We start from the raw sequence: 20135 nt of genomic DNA, 5'->3' as shown, positions 1-20135 counted from the left end.
CAACTATATAAAGAGCACACCATGCCCCATGACCTCAGTTCCCCCTCCCCCTGCTCTGTGCTCAGCAGCTAAGGGAAACTCAAAACTGGAAATAGACAGTCTCCCCAAATATGGGGTAGGATGGGAGGGCAATGAAGAAGCTGTGGGAGGAGAATCCATCACAATGAACATTACCAAAGGTAAGCAGTTTGTTCTTCTAACAGACTGTTTTTCCCCACAGATTCTTCTTCCTTGATAAACACCTTAAGAAGTGCCAAAAATGGGGGAGTGATGAGACCTAAGACCATCTACTTAATCAGAAAAGTCTACAACGATGCCGTGCCAAAGTGGGCGCCCTGGACAGATAATGAACCCAAAAAAGAATGCTTTGAGGCACAAGTAGTTACCTGACAGATGCTCAGTCCCGGTACTCATGACCTGAGAGCAGATGTGCAGACAGGCCACTCATCAAGTTAGCCCTAAACACTTCAGGCAACTCCTTCCCAGCTAGTCTATACCACTCTGCAATGTTTATATTTATGTTTATTGTGTTTATATAGCGCTTTACTCCAAAGCGCGATATAATGCACTAGTTTAGTTTAGCGCAATGCACTAAACTATCCATCTAGATTATGTTTGTTTTGAGACATTTTGCTCAAATGGGTTTGAGCAAAAGAGATAAAAAGCTGAGCATCTTTACAAAATTCTCTTGTACACGGGACATAGCTGAGTGTTCACCTAAAATTCAACAGATGGAATCTTTCATCTTTCTTCAAGGGGAGGAATCTTGGATAGAACACTGGCAGTTGAATTAAGGAATTCCAATACCACCTTTGGCAGAATCCGAAATAGTCACCTTCTCCCTTGAAAAAAGAAGCTTGAGAGGCTTGCAATACAAGGCTTGCACTTCGATCACCCTCTTAACAGAGATGATAGCATGGATTTACGTTAGCTAGGGCTAGTCAGGGCTTAGCTCTGACAGTGTCCAAAAATTGCCTTCAAGCAGGGGCCCTGGCTAGGATCACCGAAATGAATTTTCAACCCAATTTCATTGCACGTTGCAGTGAACAAAAAGATTATACGTGACAATACAGCTCTTCCCCAGTATATGTCACAATCAGCCATGTTTGTAATCTCATCAGTTGCAGACATTTGGAATTCATTTTACTTGTTTTCTTTTTTTTTGTGAAATAATTTATAGTAACAATTGTGACCGGCAAGATCTTTTACAAATGATTAAAAAATAAAGTATTTAACATCTAATTTGAATGATAACAAAATGTAATAATGTACTTGTTATGAGAATGGACAGGGTAGACAGACAAGACAAATAAGAGGTTGTAGGGGAGAGAAGGAAACAAACTATATAAAATGTATAGGAAATAACAATGTAACAGTGACAATTACAATCTATTCAATCTATTATTAATATAACAAGTAAATATATCCCATTTTGTCAATGACTGTAGGTCAACTAATTTTTAGAATAAGCATGACTATTTTCAATTCTATGAAGACAACAAATAGAATTCCAACATAGATAGTAAGTTTGTCTAAAGGTTTCCAGTTAGATGAGATAAGATGAAAACATTAGAAATTAATAGATTAAATACATTTGGGGAGGATATTGGGTTAATATAAAGACTGTCAATAGTTGCAATCATTAGGTGACCTCAGGTCAATGGTTCATTAAACTTAAAAATAGTTTGCAAACAATCCCACATTTTCCTCTAAAAAGTCTTCACAAATTTACAATAAAAAATAAAATGCAAAAAATCTGCGATTTGGCAAGACCAACAGAGGTTGGAGGTATTAACAGATAATTTGGAAATTCTTACAGGGGTTAAGTAAGCATGGTGTAAAATAAAGAAATTGGATTTGGTTAAATTGGCTGGCACCGAAGTAGTGTGATATTGTTTCCAAACTGTTCCCCATATGTCAGGGTTATGCCCATATCCCAGTAAGTTTCCCGATCTCATAGCATTAGTATTAAATAGATTTCTATCCTCTGTTTAATTTAAAATAGAGTGTAATGTAGATGCTTTAGTACAATAATTATTCTTTATTAATCATATAAATATTTGTGATAATGTTTTTGTGAAGCATTGGGTAAAGCCCTAGAGATAGAAACAATCAAAGTAAGATAACAGACATAGGAGGTCATTACAACCCCGGCGTTAAGGGTTAACAACGGCGTTAACCCGTAACGCCGGATTCCCACTTTAACGCCTGCTTTTGGCAGGCGTTAAAGTCCATGGCGCTAACCCGCCATGGTGCTAATTACGCCGCCGTAATTTACGGCGGCGTAATTAGCGCCTTCCCCACTCCCATTATGCCCTATGGGGCAAAAATGGGAATGGGGAAGGGAAAATGGGAAATGGGGATTTACCGCCCCACTCACCTTGGAATGGGGCGGAAAATCCGCCATCCACCATGGTGTAAACATATTTTACACCATGGTGGTAAAGTTGGTGCACTTAGCACCAAGGTTGTAATGGCCTCCATAGTCGATAGGAAGAAGATTACATTTTAAACAAATTGTAGGAAGGAATGTCGATATAATTGCTAAATAAATGTTTGATTTGGTAAATGGCATTAGAGTAAAATTGAGTTTTATAGGGAGCTATTTGTTGAACCAGAACTATATGTTGCCTATATCAGCTGTTTTATGATTAGAATCAAGCAATGTGTATCAAGTGATTTTAATAAGATGTTTAAGAGGGGATTCTTTGATATTCGGTCATGAGGAAGTTTGAAGAAAATGGGAGAGGGATAATGGGGAAATTATTTATTTTTATTTTTATTTCTTTTATTTGAATTTTACTCAATAAGAAAAACTGAGTTTTATCAAAACTTCCTCGCGCTTGCTTTTCCTTCATTAGGAATAGTCTTCACGCACAACCCCCCCCATCTTCTCGTAGTCGGAGTAAATGTTGTAGACACGCCCCAAGGATTTGCGTCTTTTTCCAATTCCCTATGCTGGTTCAATTTTTTGGTCTGTTTGCTCTAAGGCCACATGTAATTTGATTTTTTTCATAGCTAAGTCTATTAGCTTTGCTATGGCCACCGTCCAATTCGTTTTTTCGCCTGAGATCAGTCTATTCCACCAGTCATCAGGCTCCAGGATCCAAGCGTTGGCCAGAAAAGGTCGGAGGTAAGTTTTTCGATTTTCCATGGTTTTCGGACAGTCCATCACTAGATGTTTCAAAGATTCTGTCACTGCTTGGTTTCCACACAGGTGACACGACTTGAGACTCTTAGGTTTGTGGATAGCTATTATCTCCCATGTTGGTAGCAGATTTAGCCTGGCTTTCAGAAACAAGATTCTCATTTTTTTTTCTGGGAATTTTAAACAATAATTTTGTGTTTTTTTCAGACTGTTGAAAGTGGGAGGTAAATGGGTTAGAAGTTTATTTCCAGCTGCTTTTTCCACTGTAATAATCCAATCCGATTCTTCCATTTTTTGTTTAATTCGGTCTGGGATTTCCCTCAGATCTTTTTCTGAGCAGGCTATTTGTGTTAGATCGTCTTTTCTAGCCTTAGCCCATTTGTTTAAGGCTGTGCATTGTCCTGCTTCGATTTCTTCTCTCAGGATGTCATAGGCGCGTAGAGTGTCAGACATGACTATTTTCCTGAATAGTCTCATCGCGCTTTGATCCACCATTGACGCTAAGGATACCAGGCCCAATTCTCTCATGATCGCCGGCATAGCTGTCGATTTCGGAAGACCTAACAGCGTTTTTCATACGTACTCCTCCAATTTTGTCCATAGCTGGCGCGGTATGTACAATGAAGACTCTGTTCCGTAGACTAACGATGGCACTACCTTTGTTTTATAAAAGGTTATCGCCGAAGTTAGCAAAATTTTCCGTACTTCCTGTCCACTGCTCTTGTTTGTGCGGTCAGACGCTTAGCTTTCTCCCACAGTTGACTTTACCATGCGCTGTCCGTTCCGGAACTATCCATCAAAACGCCCAGGTATTTGATGCTCTTGACGGTTTCTATTTTGATGTTATCGAGAAACAATGACTGATTTTTTTTCGTTTGACTTGGGCCTTTTTCTATAACCAAGATCTTTGTTTTCGATTTATTTATCTCAAGGTTGTTTTCACTGATGTAATTTACCAAATTGGATAGTTTCCGTTGAAGCCCCACTTTCGTTTGATCGATCAGGATCACGTCGTCAGCATACAACAGGCATGGAATCTCTGTTTTTCCGATTTTAGGCGGAAATGCTCTTATTTTACTTTCTGAGTGCTGAAAATCTCCCAGGAACACTATGAATAAGGCCGGGGCCAATGGGCACCCCTGCTTAACGCCTCTGTTTACCTCAGTCTCCTCAGATAAGGTGCCCTGTTGGTTTAATTTCACCCTGATTTTAGTCTCGGCATGAAGAGATTTTATTGGGTCCATCACATCTTCCGGGCAATTCCAAGTTTGAAATTTAGACCATAGCTTTTTCCGGTCTATCCTATCAAAAGCCTTTGATAGGTCCACAAAAGCCAGAAAGATCTTAGGCGCCCCTTCCTTTACTTTGGCTTTCAAGATGTTCAAAAATAGAATGTTGATCACGGTGCTGCCGTTTTTTTGGAAGGCCGTTTGCAGGAAGTCTTTCATGGGCCGTTTTGTTCCCAGATTCGGAAATGTGAGAGCAAGTGAGTTGCGAAAATCTTCCCTATTATGTCCAATAGGGCGATAGGTCTGTAACTTTGTGGCTCACTATAGGCTCCTTTCTTATAAATTGGAACTATGACCGCGTTCAGCCAAGTTTTCGGGATCATTTTTTTCCTGCCGCACTCCTCGAAGATCTTACCGATCACTTCCGACCATTCCTTCGGGCACAGTTTGAGGTCCACGTTTGTTAGGCCATCCGGGCCCGGGGCTCTAGATATTTTCAATTTGTTGATTGTCCTTTCAATATCAGCTGGATCGGATACATCTACCAGGGTGTATTGGACCGTTGATTCTCCATATACACAGATCTGTCCGGGCTCCTAAATTCTGTGGTTAGGTACCGTATCCAGCTTGCTTCAGGCACAGCGTTACTCTGCACAGAGCTTGATGTGTTGGTCATTGCTTTTATTAGGCCCCAGAACTCACTGGATTTTTTTTATTGCAATTTGCCCATCCTCTCCTCTGCGTCCTTTTGGTACTGGCGTGCTATGTGCTGTTTTTGCCAATTTTTGTACCCTTTCGTTTCCTGCTTCCATTTCTCCCAGTCTTCCCGAGCATTCGGTTTTTTGGCTATTCTTTTCCATCTTCGTACCACTTTTCTTTTATCGACCAATGCTTTGTCAAATGCATGTCTTGCAGCGTCTGGTTTACTGGTGTTTTTTGTCGCCTACATTCGTAAAGCCAGTAACAGCGGTAGGTAGTTTGGCTTCTTTCAATATTATTCGCCTGGTTATTGTTCACCTTTTGGGCCCAAGCTCGTTTGATTTTCACAAGGTCAACTTCAGTTATCCTGAGTCGTGTTCTTTGGGCGTTAGCTTTGATAGCTATTTCGTAAGATTCTTTGCTTGGTCTGCTGCCTTGCCATGTGCAAGTTAGTAAATTGTGGTCGCTTTGTTGAGTTTTTATGACCGCGAAGCTCCTCATGTCACTTGTGAGACCCTCTGAAATAAAAATGTAGTCCAGGGTCACTTTTGAGGAATTTCGTTCCCACGTTGGGAGGTTTGATTGCGAAGGGAAGAGAGAGGCTGTGTTTTGTATATTCCTTACTCTGATGACTTCATTCCACGCCTTTCCTCTTTCTCCAGCTGCTTCTTTTATCCCCCTCCCGTGCGCGGTTTCCGGCTGTGTGGTCCCCGGATCAATGCATTTTGCGTTGAAATCGCCGCAAATTATAATTTCAATCCTCTCGAATTCCTCATACAGCTGGTCGATCGTGGCGCTCATGTTAGCACTGAACATTTTTGTGGACATCCGTTGCCGATTCCAATAGCAGTTTACTATTGCCAGGGACTTTGGGTGCGAGTCTTGCTTCCTATCATTCGACTGTCTCCATGACGTCAGAACCACCAGCAGTTTGTATGCCTCTTTCCATTTTCTTGGTTCCGATAGCCCCTGTCCTGTTTTAATAGCCACAAGGAGACCGGACGATGGTCTACCTAGCAGACCTTTCACCGCCAATGAGATTTCCACAGTATAGCCATCAAAAGCCGGCTTGTCCACCAACCACGTTTCTTGTAGACATATTATGTCGTAGAGGCCCAAATCGACCTCTCCGACTGTTGTCAAATGTTCGTGGCCTCTTGTGTTCCACGAACCCAAGTTGAAATATTCCTTTTCGGGCCTCTCCGCACCAATGATCTAATTTTTCTCAAGGGCGCTGGGTGACCCTGGTCGTTGCTATTTTCCTGTGTTTTTGTTCCAACTTTGCGTTAACCATTTCCACGGGCCTGTTTTACGTTCAGTCGATACTACCATCTCGCTGTTGGCCAGGGCTCTTTTCTTTTCATCGTTTCTCCTTGGTGGGGAAATTATATGAATTTCAATATTAACCCACGGGGGGACTTAAATCAAATGGTTCTCATTGCAGAGGAAAATGACAATCTGTTGTAAGATGAAGGCTTTATGATATTTTCGGATATCATGAAATTTAACCCAATTTTTAGATAGTTTAAGTTTATTTAAAGCAACTCTTGTTTTTTTTTTTTCCATGGGAATTTATTGAGTAAACTATCAAGCTTATTAAAGAACAAGAGGAAAAGGATACTGGAATCATATAGATCTGATATCATATGATAGGACTAAGAGTCATTTTAACGAAGTCAAGATACCCAATCAGGTTCAAAATAAGGAAGACAATCTAGTAGTTAAGTCTTTAACTTTATTAAGAATATGTGAGATATTGTTACACATTATCAGCGTTGGTCATTGTGGCAAAGAAGGAGATTAGGAAGAACGACACATGGCGTTATAACGCAGGCTCCCAAAGTGACGGTTCCTTGTGAGGAAGACCGCAGTCTAGTTGTTCCACGCACATCTTACGTACCTGCGTCTACTCACGTGACTCCTGATAAGGAAGCAAGTGTTAGTAGAATACGCGTCGCTACTGTTTATTGGGTCCATCACATCTTCCGGGCAATTCCAAGTTTGAAATTTAGACCATAGCTTTTTCCGGTCTATCCTATCAAAAGCCTTTGATAGGTCCACAAAAGCCAGAAAGATCTTAGGCGCCCCTTCCTTTACTTTGGCTTTCAAGATGTTCAAAAATAGAATGTTGATCACGGTGCTGCCGTTTTTTTGGAAGGCCGTTTGCAGGAAGTCTTTCGATGGGCCGTTTTGTTCCCAGATTCGGAAATGTGAGAGCAAGTGAGTTGCGAAAATCTTCCCTATTATGTCCAATAGGGCGATAGGTCTGTAACTTTGTGGCTCACTTCAGGCTCCTTTCTTATAAATTGGAACTATGACCGCGTTCAGCCAAGTTTTCGGGATCATTTTTTTCCTGCCGCACTCCTCGAAGATCTTACCGATCACTTCCGACCATTCCTTCGGGCACAGTTTGAGGTCCACGTTTGTTAGGCCATCCGGGCCCGGGGCTCTAGATATTTTCAATTTGTTGATTGTCCTTTCAATATCAGCTGGATCGGATACCTCTATCCAGGGTGTATTGGACCGTTGATTCTCCATATACACAGCTCTGTCCGGGCTCCTAAATTCTGTGGTTAGGTACCGTATCCAGCTTGCTTCAGGCACAGCGTTACTCTGCACAGAGCTTGATGTGTTGGTCATTGCTTTTATTAGGCCCCAGAACTCACTGGATTTTTTTTATTGCAATTTGCCCATCATCTCCTCTGCGTCCTTTTGGTACTGGCGTGCTCTGTGCTGTTTTTGCCAATTTTTGTACCCTTTCGTTTCCTGCTTCCATTTCTCCCAGTCTTCCCGAGCATTCGTTTTTTTGGCTATTCTTTTCCATCTTCGTACCACTTTTCTTTTATCGACCAATGCTTTGTCAAATGCGTGTCTTGCAGCGTCTGGTTTACTGGTGTTTTTTGTCGCCTACATTCGTAAAGCCAGTAACAGCGGTAGGTAGTTTGGCCTGTTTCAGTATTATTCGCCTGGTTATTGTTCACCTTTTGGGCCCAAGCGCGTTTGATTTTCACAATGTCAACTTCAGTTATCCTGAGTCGTGTTCTTTGGGCATTAGCTTCGATAGCTATTTCGTAAGATTCTTTGCTTGGTCTGCTGCCTTGCCATGTGCAAGTTAGTAAATTGTGGTCGCTTTGTTGAGTTTTTATGACCTCGAAGCTCCTCATGTCACTTGTGAGACCCTCTGAAATAAAAATGTAGTCCAGGGTCACTTTTGAGGAATTTCGTTCCCACGTTGGGAGGTTTCATTGCGAAGGGAGGAGAGAGGCTGTGTTTTGTATATTCCTTACTCTGATGACTTCATTCCACGCCTTTCCTCTTTCTCCAGCTGCTTCTTTTATCCCCCTCCCCTGCGCGGTTTCCGGCTGTGTGGTCCCCGGATCAATGCATTTTGCGTTGAAATCGCCGCAAATTATGATTTCAATCCTCTCGAATTCCTCATACAGCTGGTCGATCGTGGCGCTCATGTTAGCACTGAACATTTTTGTGGACATCCGTTGCCGGTTCCAATAGCAGTTTACTATTGCCAGGGACTTTGGGTGCGAGTCTTGCTTCCTATCATTCGACTGTCTCCATGACGTCAGAACCACCAGCAGTTCGTATGCCTCTTTCCATTTTCTTGGTTCCGATAGCCCCTGTCCTGTTTTAATAGCCACAAGGAGACCGGACGATGGTCTACCTAGCAGACCTTTCACCGCCAATGAGATTTCCACAGTATAGCCATCAAAAGCCGGCTTGTCCACCAACCACGTTTCTTGTAGACATATTATGTCGTAGAGGCCCAAATCGACCTCTCCGACTGTTGTCAAATGTACGTGGCCTCTTGTGTTCCACGAACCCAAGTTGAAATATTCCTTTTCGGGCCTCTCCGCACCAATGATGTAATTTTTCTCAAGGACGCTGGGTGACCCTGGTCGTTGCTATTTTCCTGTGTTTTTGTTCCAACTTTGCGTTAACCATTTCCACGGGCCTGTTTTACGTTCAGTCGATACTACCCCCTCGCTGTTGGCCAGGGCTCTTTTCTTTTCATCGTTTCCCCTTGGTGGGGAAATTATATGAATTTCAATATTAACCCACGGGGGGACTTAAATCAAATGGTTCTCATTGCAGAGGAAAATGACAATCTGATGTAAGGTGAAGGCTTTATGATATGTTCTGATATCATGAAATTTAACCCAATTTTTAGATAGTTTAAGTTTATTTAAAGCAGCTCTTGTTTTTTTTTTCCATGGGAATTTATTGAGTAAACTATCAAGCTTATTAAAGAACAAGAGGAAAAGGATACTGGAATCATATAGATCTAATATCATATGATAGGACTAAGAGTCATTTTAACGAAGTCAAGATACCCAATCAGGTTCAAAATAAGGAAGACAATCTAGTAGTTAAGTCTTTAACTTTATTAAGAATATGTGAGATATTGTTACACATTATCAGCGTTGGTCATTGTGGCAAAGAAGGAGATTAGGAAGAACGGCACATAGCGTTATAACGCAGGCTCCCAAAGTGACGGTTCCTTGTGAGGAAGACCGCAGTCTAGTTGTTCCACGCACATCTTACGTACCTGCGTCTACTCACATGACTCCTGATAAGGAAGCAAGTGTTAGTAGCATACGCGTCACTACTGTTCATACAGAAGCTCCGTAAGTTCGCCACTAGGATTCCTCCTTCCGATATTGCTAGCTTGCATTCTCCTCTAAAAAAACTAATCTTTACTCTTGTCTTTCCACCGCTCATACATACAGGCTTACTTTCAGGCCGAATCCCGTTTCCACCATAGATTTCCAGCTAGAAGTTTCGCCCGTGTCTGTAAGTCCCTTAAACATAGAGTCCGCTTTAGCTCATTCTATCCTCCCATTACCAACATTCATGCCCTTTCTATTCCGTTCATTCAGCACCACAGTTCTATGGATTCCAGTCATTCGGATACTCCAAAGAACGTCCTCATCCCATTGAGACATACATTCTGAATATCACGTACGTTTCCCTTCCATATCCATCTCTTGTTCTTTCACTCCTTACTACCTGGCATTTACCTGTTCTATATTGTTCCCCGGAAAGGTTTCCAATCCTCTTCGCACTCCCGCTCGCCTAGAGGGACCGTCCAAGCTGCTACTCACTGTTCTGAAGAGCCACATCGATTCAGGGTTTTATTCCCCAGGAGGGTTTCCCTGGGGATTATGCCTCCCTCCTCTCTGATTTATAATCCGGGGAGTGAGAGAGAGCAGGACTCCCACAGGGGATTCCTCAATTTCTGCCTGTTGCCTCCAGTGCAAGTCTCTGTCTGCCCAGGTTAGTGAATATTTAAGTCTTTGATTTTTCCTCAAATAACAGATATTAAGGTCAATAATTGTATCTATGTCCTTTGATACATGAATGCCTGGGTATTGAATTGATGGGTATTGAATTGATAAGGGACACATGTCATCCCATGAAGTGGTATATTAGAAAGAGAGCAACCACTCTTTTGGGCCAAAATGCTGAGTTCCTCTCGAAATAGGAAAAGATTGTGAAAGAGTATTATTAATCCTGTTTGGTCATTATGAAGAAATCTAAGTACAAATTGTTCTAATGTAATGGCTGAAATTTTTGTAAACATTTTAGTGTCAGAATTTTATACATGAAACAGGGCGATAATTTTCAACTAGCGAAGGACCATTATCGGGTTTAGGAAAGAGAATAAAGCTTCACCAAAGGTACCAAAGCTCTGTACTTGAGTAAAGAACTGATTATTTAATTTAAGAAGTTTAGGGGAAAGGGATTCTAAAGAAAATCAATTGAACATCCATTAAGACCAGGGATTTTCCCAGATTGAAGGTCGGTAATGGCTTTTTCAACCTCTTGTAAGTTAATAGGCTCATCTAAGGGTGTCAGGTCAACTTGTTAAATAGGGATTTTAGTATGTTTTGCCAAATACTGATTTATGGTAGATTCGGAGGTGTAAAGTTCTGCATAGAAATCAGATAAGAACATACTAATCTAATTTTTGTTTGTGATTCTTTTACCAGCAGAGTTTGTAATAGATATAACAATAGAATTTTAGATATGTGGCTAGTAATTTGCCAGCCTCATTAGAGCCTCCATAATACTTAGCTTTAATTCGGAGGAGAGAGTTGCAATCTTATTCCGTACATAATTTCTTAAATTCAATATCTTTAGGCATTAAAGTGTATCACCAGATGGGTGATTATAACATGTTTTTTAGAGTGAGTTCATAGATTGAAGCAAATCATTAGATGATTTTTCAGATTGTTTTTTCTTTAATGCCACACATTGTATAATAAAAACCCTAAGAAAAGCTTTAAAAGCATCCCAATTATTGTGAAAGGAAGTGTCTTCTGGCGATTATCATTATTATTATTTTTAATTGTTTTTTTAATCATTTTATTAGTAAACAACATTATAACAATGCAAACATTCCCTGATGAAAATATATCTTTCTCCAGTTGCCCCATCTCAAGAAAAAGTCTTGTAAGATTGTGCTGCTGAACTGCCACTCATGTGTCTCTGCTTGACATCTACTCTGTGTTTACGCCAATATTTCCCTGGAAGATGCCCAGTGATGTTGCCAATTTTCCACGATATTACCAGTGCCATGGGCTCTGCACCTCTTGAGAGAGCTGAAGAGAAGACGTTCCTCCCTGTTTCCTTACTTTATACATGGTGCCTGTTTGTACTTTTATTGTGCTTCCCGCAATGTTTGGTGAAAAACATCCTAGAGCTAGGCAGAATGCTTGCAGGTTGAGATTCTTGATATGGAACTTCTTTTCGCGAGCTTACCAATGGCCATTAATCTTAATGTCGTTCGAAGGTGCCCTCCATCCAGAGAGTGACGTGTCTGACCTCACATTGTAAGGCAACCTTAGGTTCTGAAAGCGTACCCCCTTGCTGAGATTCACCTGGTTTACCCACCATTGCCGAGCCTTGTGGAAGATATCTAACCATATCTTGTCTTTCCGGCCTCTTATGACTCGCACCCATTGGTTGCCGAGAAATTCCAGGAAAGGATGCATCCGTGTCCTGCAATGCGGTACGAGGCCCACACACGAGAGACATTTTCCTAAAGGTACTTGCACTGCTTTGCTGTACAGGCGCACCTTTTAGAAAAACACCTAAACAAGGCTGAGCTGTTGTCTATCTTCTGAAAGACATTCCCTTGGTCTTTGTGTGTCCAGATTTGTTCCCAAAAAGAGTACCTACTTGTGAGGCCAGAGACAGTGAGGCATCTAGGTACCCAGACAGCCAAAGACCCTTGTGAACCATGGTCTTTGCTTGAGCATCTGAGTTTGGCCTTGCCATCTAGCCATCCAGGTAGGAGTAAACGGACGACACCCTCTTTCACTGATGAGCTGATATTGGGCCCTTGCATTTTGTGAAGACTCATAGAGCTGAGTGCAGTCTAAAGGGTAGTACTTTGAAGTGATAGTGGTCTTCGCTAACAGCTAATTGATGAATTGGTATGTAAAAATGTGCATCCTGCAAATTGATAGTCCACAGGTAGTGTTCCATTCTGACACTGAATCAGTGAGTTATGATTTCCAACTGTAGAAAATCAGAATCAGTGATGTCTACTTCTGTATCTATAGCATGGTATGATGCTATTCCACCTTCTCTAATATTGTTTGTGGCCTCATTCTCTTTGTCAGGTGGCAATTATTATTCTAAATTGTTCACATAGTACTATATTTCACGGTCATATCTTGCTATGATCGAGCAAGCATTAGCTGCTGTGGCTGTCAAAGAATCATTAGAAGAGATGTGTTTTGCCCAGGGCATCCAGTCTTCTTCCTTCAATGTCTGGGGGTTTAGATAAATCAGCCAAAGGATTAGAAGTGTAGCTTCAAACTGTGCAAGTCATAGCAGAGTCTGCTTTAGTGTGCCCTCTGAGACACAAGGGTACTGAGTCCCCCACCTTATACTTCCTATCCGGCCTAGCAGGAGCTAGAGTAAGGGAAAGATGTGCCTTGAGAAATGTTTTTCATATATTGTATATCTCTGCCAACAACGGTATTGTAATTGCTCTCTGTTGCTTTTCTCTCCTGTGGTGCAGGGGAGATGTTTTTCTTCTGTGATGGTAGGTTGTTAACTAATATAGAGGAGATGTCGATGCAACCATTGGAGTTTTCCTGTGTTTCTGGGTGGCATACACATCCCATTTGTCAACCTCTGCTTTTTGAGAAATATTCCAATCTCCAGGCATAGAGGGATCACCTCCCTCATATGGGTAATCAAGGTCACCATGCCCCTGCAAATACTATTTGCTTTCACCCTCCTCATCAACATACAATTTTTACAAGTCCCCACCTTCATGAATGAATCTGTGGGTTACTCCTCATCAATAAAGACTATTCCAGGATTGCGAGTGGACGTGTACCCATTGTTTTTGGGGGCAAATCTCAAATTGCATGTTGGTTCAATCCTGCCACTGAAGAGAAAATGTCCCTTAAGTGTTCAGACTTAGGTCATATCCCTTTTTCGTTCTTTATTGATGCCTTTCTTCTTTTTTATGAACCTATAAAATGAATGTGCTACTATTCTTCACCACTAGCTCTTTCCCTCTTTCCCTCAAGGACTTCCTTGTGCACCTTCTCCTAAAAAAGCCATCAACGGACCCTTCCTGCTTGGTTAACTATTGTTGCCCTATTTCCATCACTGCCTTACTGGGTAAACTCGTGTAGAAGTTGGTCCTCCCCCAATTGATCCTTCACACTGAACTCGTTGGTTGCCTCCATGACCATCAATATGGGTTCCGGGCATCCAGAGGCACGGAAACTGCTCTCCTGAACACCTGTGAAGATATGCTTGCAAATCTTGACTCTAACTCTCCTGCTATTTCCATTCTCCTCAATCTCTCCTCTGCCTTTGACACGGTCAACCATTCTATCCTCATAAAATGGCTCTGTGATACCCTCAGCATCACGGATCAGGTACTAGACTGGCTGACCTCTTTCCTCACTAACCACTCCTCCCAGTTACAACAGAGCCCTTACTCCTCCATCCCTTCACTCTATACCTGCACCGTCCACAAGGGTTCTAGCCTATCGCCATGGCTCGTCAATATCTATCTTGCCCCTCTTGCTCACCTAATCTCCTCTTTCTCTCCTCATTTCCAGTGTTATGCTGCTGACACACAGCTTTCCTTCAAAGTTCCCTCTCTCACCTCCTCTTCCTCCTCCCTCATCCCCGATTGTCTGACCACTAGCCAGGCATTTATTTATTTATTGGATATTTATAAGGCGCTTATATAACTAGACAGTGTTTCAAAGCGCCAAAGGCACGGTGTGCGGCTAACAACCTCTGTCTTAATGCCAGTAAGATGGAGATCCTTCTTATTTGGACTTCTGCACCCAGTGTCCCCTACCCTCTGACTGCTCTCCTTGGACCCTATACGTTCACCTTCCTTTGAGGCCAAAAACCTCAGGGTCATCTTCAACTCCTCCCTCTTCTTGACCCCTCACATCTTGGACCTTGCCAAGAAGCCCCACTTCCAGCTTCTTTTCCTTGGAGGCATTCTTACTTTCCTCACCTTTCCCCAGAAGCTCAATGTTTCCAGAGTTCTGGTCCTCTCTAGGCTGGACTACTGCAACAGCCTCTTCCTCAATCACCCCCTCTACTCACTACACCCCCTTCAGCTAATCCAGAATAGGGCTGCAAGACTTATCCTTGGCCTCAAAGCCAGGGACTATATCTCTCCAGCCCTAAAATCTCTCCACTGGCTCCCGGTGGTCACAAGGATCAAATTCAAGACCCTCTGCATCATCCACAAGGCCTTCTGTTGCCTGGGACCACGCTATCTCCAACTCTCTCTCCCTAAATACTTCCCTGCTAAAGCCCTCTGCTCCTCTAACTCCAACTCTCTGCTTGTCAAACACAGGCCTCTCTCTTCGGCTTGTCCCTCTCTTTGAAACAGCCTCCTTGGTCCTCTCGGACTTCAGCCGGACCTCCATAAATTCTGAAAACTTCTCAAAACTCTGAATTTCTACATCTTCCCCTCTTTCCCTTCCCTGCTAATCACCCCACTGTTGCTCTGACTGACGACCTGGACCTTTATGAATCTCACATGTACTATGCCCCTGCCCAGTCGATTCCAGCACCCTCCCAGTACTGCCCTTGTAGGCCCCCTACTGGGCGGCTGTGCATCCCACCGATGGGATTCCCCCAGCCTAGCACTTAGCCAGCGGCTCCTCCCCTGGCACCCTAGGCACTTCACTCCCGGGCTCTCACCAGCACTTACCCATACCTTCTCCCCATACCCCCACTCCTGAACTTCTCTTCACAGCACTTGCACGTCCGAATGTCACAAGGCCTAGTAGGACCATGATTGCTTATTTCCTGCTTTTACCATTATGTATTTTTCCTCCCCTTGTTCCCTACCCACTTGCCTTGTGGCACCTTGAAACACTACTTTGTTGTACAGGCACCTAACAAATGCTAAATAAATAAATAAATAAAACAGACTGCGAGATTGACCTGAATGCTTGTAAATCTCTCTTGGGGAGGGAAAGCCATGCCATGCCATCCATCCATATCTAGGACTGTTACTATAAACTGCAGTCGCTTGGAGGGAATCACAAGGGAACATGTTAGGTCGATGGCAAACCCTAATTTGTGGAGTAAGTTGCACTTCTTCCCAACGTCCTCGAATGCCACAGGATCCACCCACAGAGGCTGAGAGAGTTGTGGACCTTCTTCCTGTGAAGATGGTCCATGACCAGAACCTTGACTTTGTGAATACTCTTGAGGCCAAATAGCAGCACTGCAAACTGGTAGTGGGTGCCTCCCCTCCCCCTACAAATCAAAGGTAGTTGCAATGTATGGGGTGGAGAAGACTCTGAAAGTATGTGTCCTACAAATCTAAAGACACACGGCTTTCATTCAACTCTGAAGCCTGGAGTATCTGTGCCAGCCTCACCATCTTGAAAGGCCCTTTCAGATAAGCTTGTTGAGGAGTTTTAGATCTGGAAGTGGTCTTAGCCCTAGATCCATTTTTGGTACGAGGAAGTAATGGGAATACCAGCCCTTTCCTCCCTGCAGAAAAAGCTGAGCTATCTCCTGACGCAGAAGGGGTTCAAGTTGAGGCAAAGGCAATGTGTGGGGATTCTGTGATGGTGCTAAGAGAGAAATGCCAGGCAGTGTTTGTGTCCTATGATCTGTAAAACCCAGTGTTAAAAAGTTATTTAGTGCCAAGCTTGTGCAAAGAGTCAGACCTTTGCCCACACAGAGGCATTGTATAATGTTAAGGATGGAAAATGAAAGCAGTTTTGCTGCTGCAATAGAGAGAGGGAAGCGATTTTGAAGTCTTAGGCTAGCCGAGTCTATGCACCTAGAAGAACATTAATTCCTTCTCTGCTGTTGCTGTGATTGGCCCTGCCAAATTAGACCTGAACCATGGCTCTTCGTTGAGAGTGAATTTGGATGGTATTTTGAGCTGTGAAAGATGTAATACAATAATGAAATACTCAGCCACTTGCCAGTCAGCCTGGATGTGTAATATTTATCTAAGGATCAGTCGGTTTTGCTACCAAAGAGGTTATTTCCAATGAAGGACATGTCCTGCAGCTTCACTGGTACATCCTGGGAGGTCTGGCATTTGCAACCAGGAATGATGCCCAACTACTGCCCACATAGCCATACAGCAGCCTTCCCAATCTGTGGAATCGAGGCCTCGCCATCAAATATGCACTGACTGGGAAAGGGATTGGAGAGCAAATATTTACCTGCCACATCTGCAACCTCCCATCGGGCCTGCGTATACCTGACCAGCATACAACATGCAATCAAAGCTCTTTGCACCAAAATGCCAGCAGCAAAGACTTGTATTCCCCAAGAATCACTTTTTGGGGATTCCCTCTCTGGAGGTATACTTAAAAAGGCAGTAAGCCTGGATCTACCAGTAGTAGCCTGGACTATCAGTTTCTGATGCTGGGTGTGATGTGTGGAATAGTGCATCAGATGCAGAAGCTTTCTCCTTCTGCGCTAAGTTCCTACTGACTGCGGATTCAAAGCAGGTCATCGCCATATCATCATGACCTTCTCAGTAAAGGCCAAACTAAAGGGTAGGAGAAGCACCTTAGAGGTTTTCCGTGCCAGGACATCACTTATACCATGAGTTATTACCAATTCTGTAGGAACTAACAGGCCAAGAGTGTCTATAACTCTGGCTACCATGACTCTGAATGACCCAAAATCAGGCGCCAAGGCCGAAACGGCATAAGTGCCAATCTCAGAATCCGGACAAGTCTAAAATTCTGGTCCTGATCTACCTGTAATAGAGATTTCTCTTATTGCGCCTCATGAACAAGTCGTTTGCTAAAAGATAACTCCCTTTTGCAATCTGTGGGGTATATTCTCTTAATCGTATTTTTCTGCATCTTCCTGAAAATACAACAACATTTCTGAAAGAATGCTGGCCCATCAAACTCTTGAATGGTTCTCTAACCTCTGAATCGGACAGACCTGGGAGTACTGCTGCTGATGATGCCGGAGCCTTAGAAAACAGACGCCTCGCTCTGCCTTTGGTGGCAGAGAGGGGAGAATGGAGAGCTTGGCTACTGTGGCAGAAGGCGCAAATGCTGCTGGTTCTTTAGGCTCAGTACCAAGACTTGACCCTTTGGGCAGATATGGTCCTTTTATGTGCATAGGTCCCTTTGGCAATAGTGGCTGTTGGAGCTTGGTAGAAGAACCTTCAGCATTGCAAATCTAAAGTTCTCCGACCCTTCTGTAGTGTATTGAATGAAGGTATGGACCCACCTAAAGTATTGCATGAAGGTAAGGACCCACCTGAGGTTTGAGTGTGATACTCATCTTACAGTGACCTTCACTCGGACCTGCATTAAAGCTTTCTTGAGAAGGAGAAGTGGGACCTTGAGGTTAAGACCTATCTGCAAGAATGTTGGTGTCTCTCCTTTTTCTTTTCTTTCTTCCCTTCATCCCACATCAAGAAACATTCTCTCTGCGGTGTCTCCGCTGCTGATTTAGAGGGAGGAGCAGCCATTACCAAAGATTTTCCAGGAGTGTTTTTCTTGCTTTTCACCCGATGCAGCTTTGCGGCGCAGTTCTTGATAATGGCGGGATACATGAGCAGACATGACACACATTCCCCCGTGACGTGGTCCTTTCCTAGGCACTTGACAACTGTAGGGCCAGAGACCCACATAGTATACCCACAACTATCACAGGGCTTGAAGCCCAACTTCAGAGATAAAAAAAAGGCTTCAGTGAAAAAACATTCCTGTGCTTTGACTTCAGGTATCGGACAGATGATGTCACTTACAATGAAAAACTGAACTATGATGCAATTTCCACTCTGTAATGGACTGGTAGCTAGCAGGCATGCCCTAAAGTCTAGCCCTTCATTCGGAGTCAAATTCGTAGGAATGTTGGCACGACTTCCAGTTGGGGCTTTTCTTTGTGTAAACCTGGTACTGCAACAGGCCCTTATCTTCTTCGGACTCCGCTCATATGACTCCAACTGGTAATTCATCTGACTATGGGCTACATTCCAGTTTGGAAGTGCAGTAAATATCCGAAAGTAATTCTATTAACACCATTTTTTTTGCGATATTGAAATTACTGCCAGTTTTACAGCACCGCCAAAATGTGAGTTTTCTATTGAAGTTGACGCTATACCTCTAGCCAAGTATTAGGGGTAAATCTTCCACATTAAGGCCAAAAACTGGAGGAATTACCCAGGCAGAATTAACACCTGTCGAAATTCTCCAAATCCCCCAGTGAGCCATGTGGATAAATGGGGACAAGCACTGCCATATTACCATTTGCAATTCGGCAGCCATTTTGCCGGACTGAGTGACGATGTCAGTAATAAGGTTAATGACTGCCCGACTTGTAAAGAGGCTGTACATTTTTAAATGTAATTATGTGTCTTAGCTGTGTTTTGGGGCTGTTGATTCTGCAGACTGGTTGCATTGCATTTCCTTGTCCTTTTTTGGTGCTCTTCTTTGTTATGTATTTATTAGCCTATTCGTCCACTTCTCTTCTTAAAGCAGCATTTGGATATTTATGGGTACATAACATGTATCCTAGAGGGGACTTTAATAATTCAATGAATTGTGTTGTTGTCTGAAATTGAATTTACCGTGATTTCATGTTTTATTGCTTTCCCACATTTTGGGGACGGGATTACAATTAGACTCTAGTTATTTTTTTTTTTTTCATATTTATCCCAATAACATCTTTCAACCTAAAGATACTTCTTTAGATCACAGATTCAGATTCTAAGAAGTGCTCCTTGAATAAACATTTCAGGATGCATGGCTAACCAAACTAGCAGCTATTAGCAACTTGCTGTAAATGTCCACCCCACTACCTTACTTCTGTGAATCCTACCTTGAAGTTGCCATCATGTAACTTCTTGATGATGCTTTGAGCCTGTCCTGCATCCCAGCCTTGAACTTCACCAAGAGTACCTAAGGAATTGATGACGTCACTGGCGTTCATGTTCTTGATCTGTCCTGAATTCAGTCCAATCGCTTGCTGTTTCAATAGGGCCACGACGCTGGAGTCAATTGTTTGCGGATTTTCCACCAGGCTTGCCGCTAGCTGAAAGAGAAAATGGCAGCTGGTTTCCCACTTGGAATCACACAGTGAGGACACTCACCACATAAATAATTAAATATGCACCAAAAAGGAATCAGAAGGAATATTCTACCTATAAATGTCTGACATTCAACATTATGCTTTACATTAAAACCAATATGAAAACATATGTATTTAAAAATATATATTTTTGACTGGACAGGAAGGATTACAGGATTGATAAACACACTGACACACTGGCTTGTTATGTCATTGTGTTGGTCGCTTTCAGTCAGTTATTTCATTTTGTTGATTGCTTCTAGCATATTATTTGATTGCATTAGTTGTACTGACTTGTCAATTAATTGTGTTGGGTGCTACTGCCCAATCAAACCTCCATATGTCCTCCTTCGTCACAGACTTATTTGACTCTCCTCTCACAGTCATGGCCATCACTAAAACCTGGATGTTGCCACATGACTTTGTAACACCTGGCACGCTCCATACTGGTATGCCACCTTTTCTAA

At 42.7% G+C, this 20135-nt stretch overlaps 1 protein-coding gene across 4 annotated transcripts in view; it reads right to left on the bottom strand.

Annotated features, from left to right (window-relative positions):
* LOC138569359 (uncharacterized) overlaps positions 1 to 20135 on the bottom strand; it is a 1262132-nt gene that overhangs the window by 706278 nt on the left and 535719 nt on the right. For all 4 annotated transcript variants that reach the window (XM_069647272.1, XM_069647275.1, XM_069647274.1 and 1 more), the window contains one exon: positions 19420 to 19632. In XM_069647272.1, coding sequence (XP_069503373.1) covers positions 19420 to 19632 — 213 coding nt within the window. The remainder of the gene's footprint in view (positions 1 to 19419; positions 19633 to 20135) is intronic.

The sequence above is a fragment of the Ambystoma mexicanum genome, chromosome 2q (assembly GCF_040938575.1).
Source record: "Ambystoma mexicanum isolate Mex_15411 chromosome 2q, UKY_AmexF1_1, whole genome shotgun sequence".
NCBI lineage: Eukaryota > Metazoa > Chordata > Amphibia > Caudata > Ambystomatidae > Ambystoma > Ambystoma mexicanum.
The sequence above is the reverse complement of the archived record's forward strand: the minus strand, read 5'-3'. Positions and strand labels throughout refer to the sequence as shown.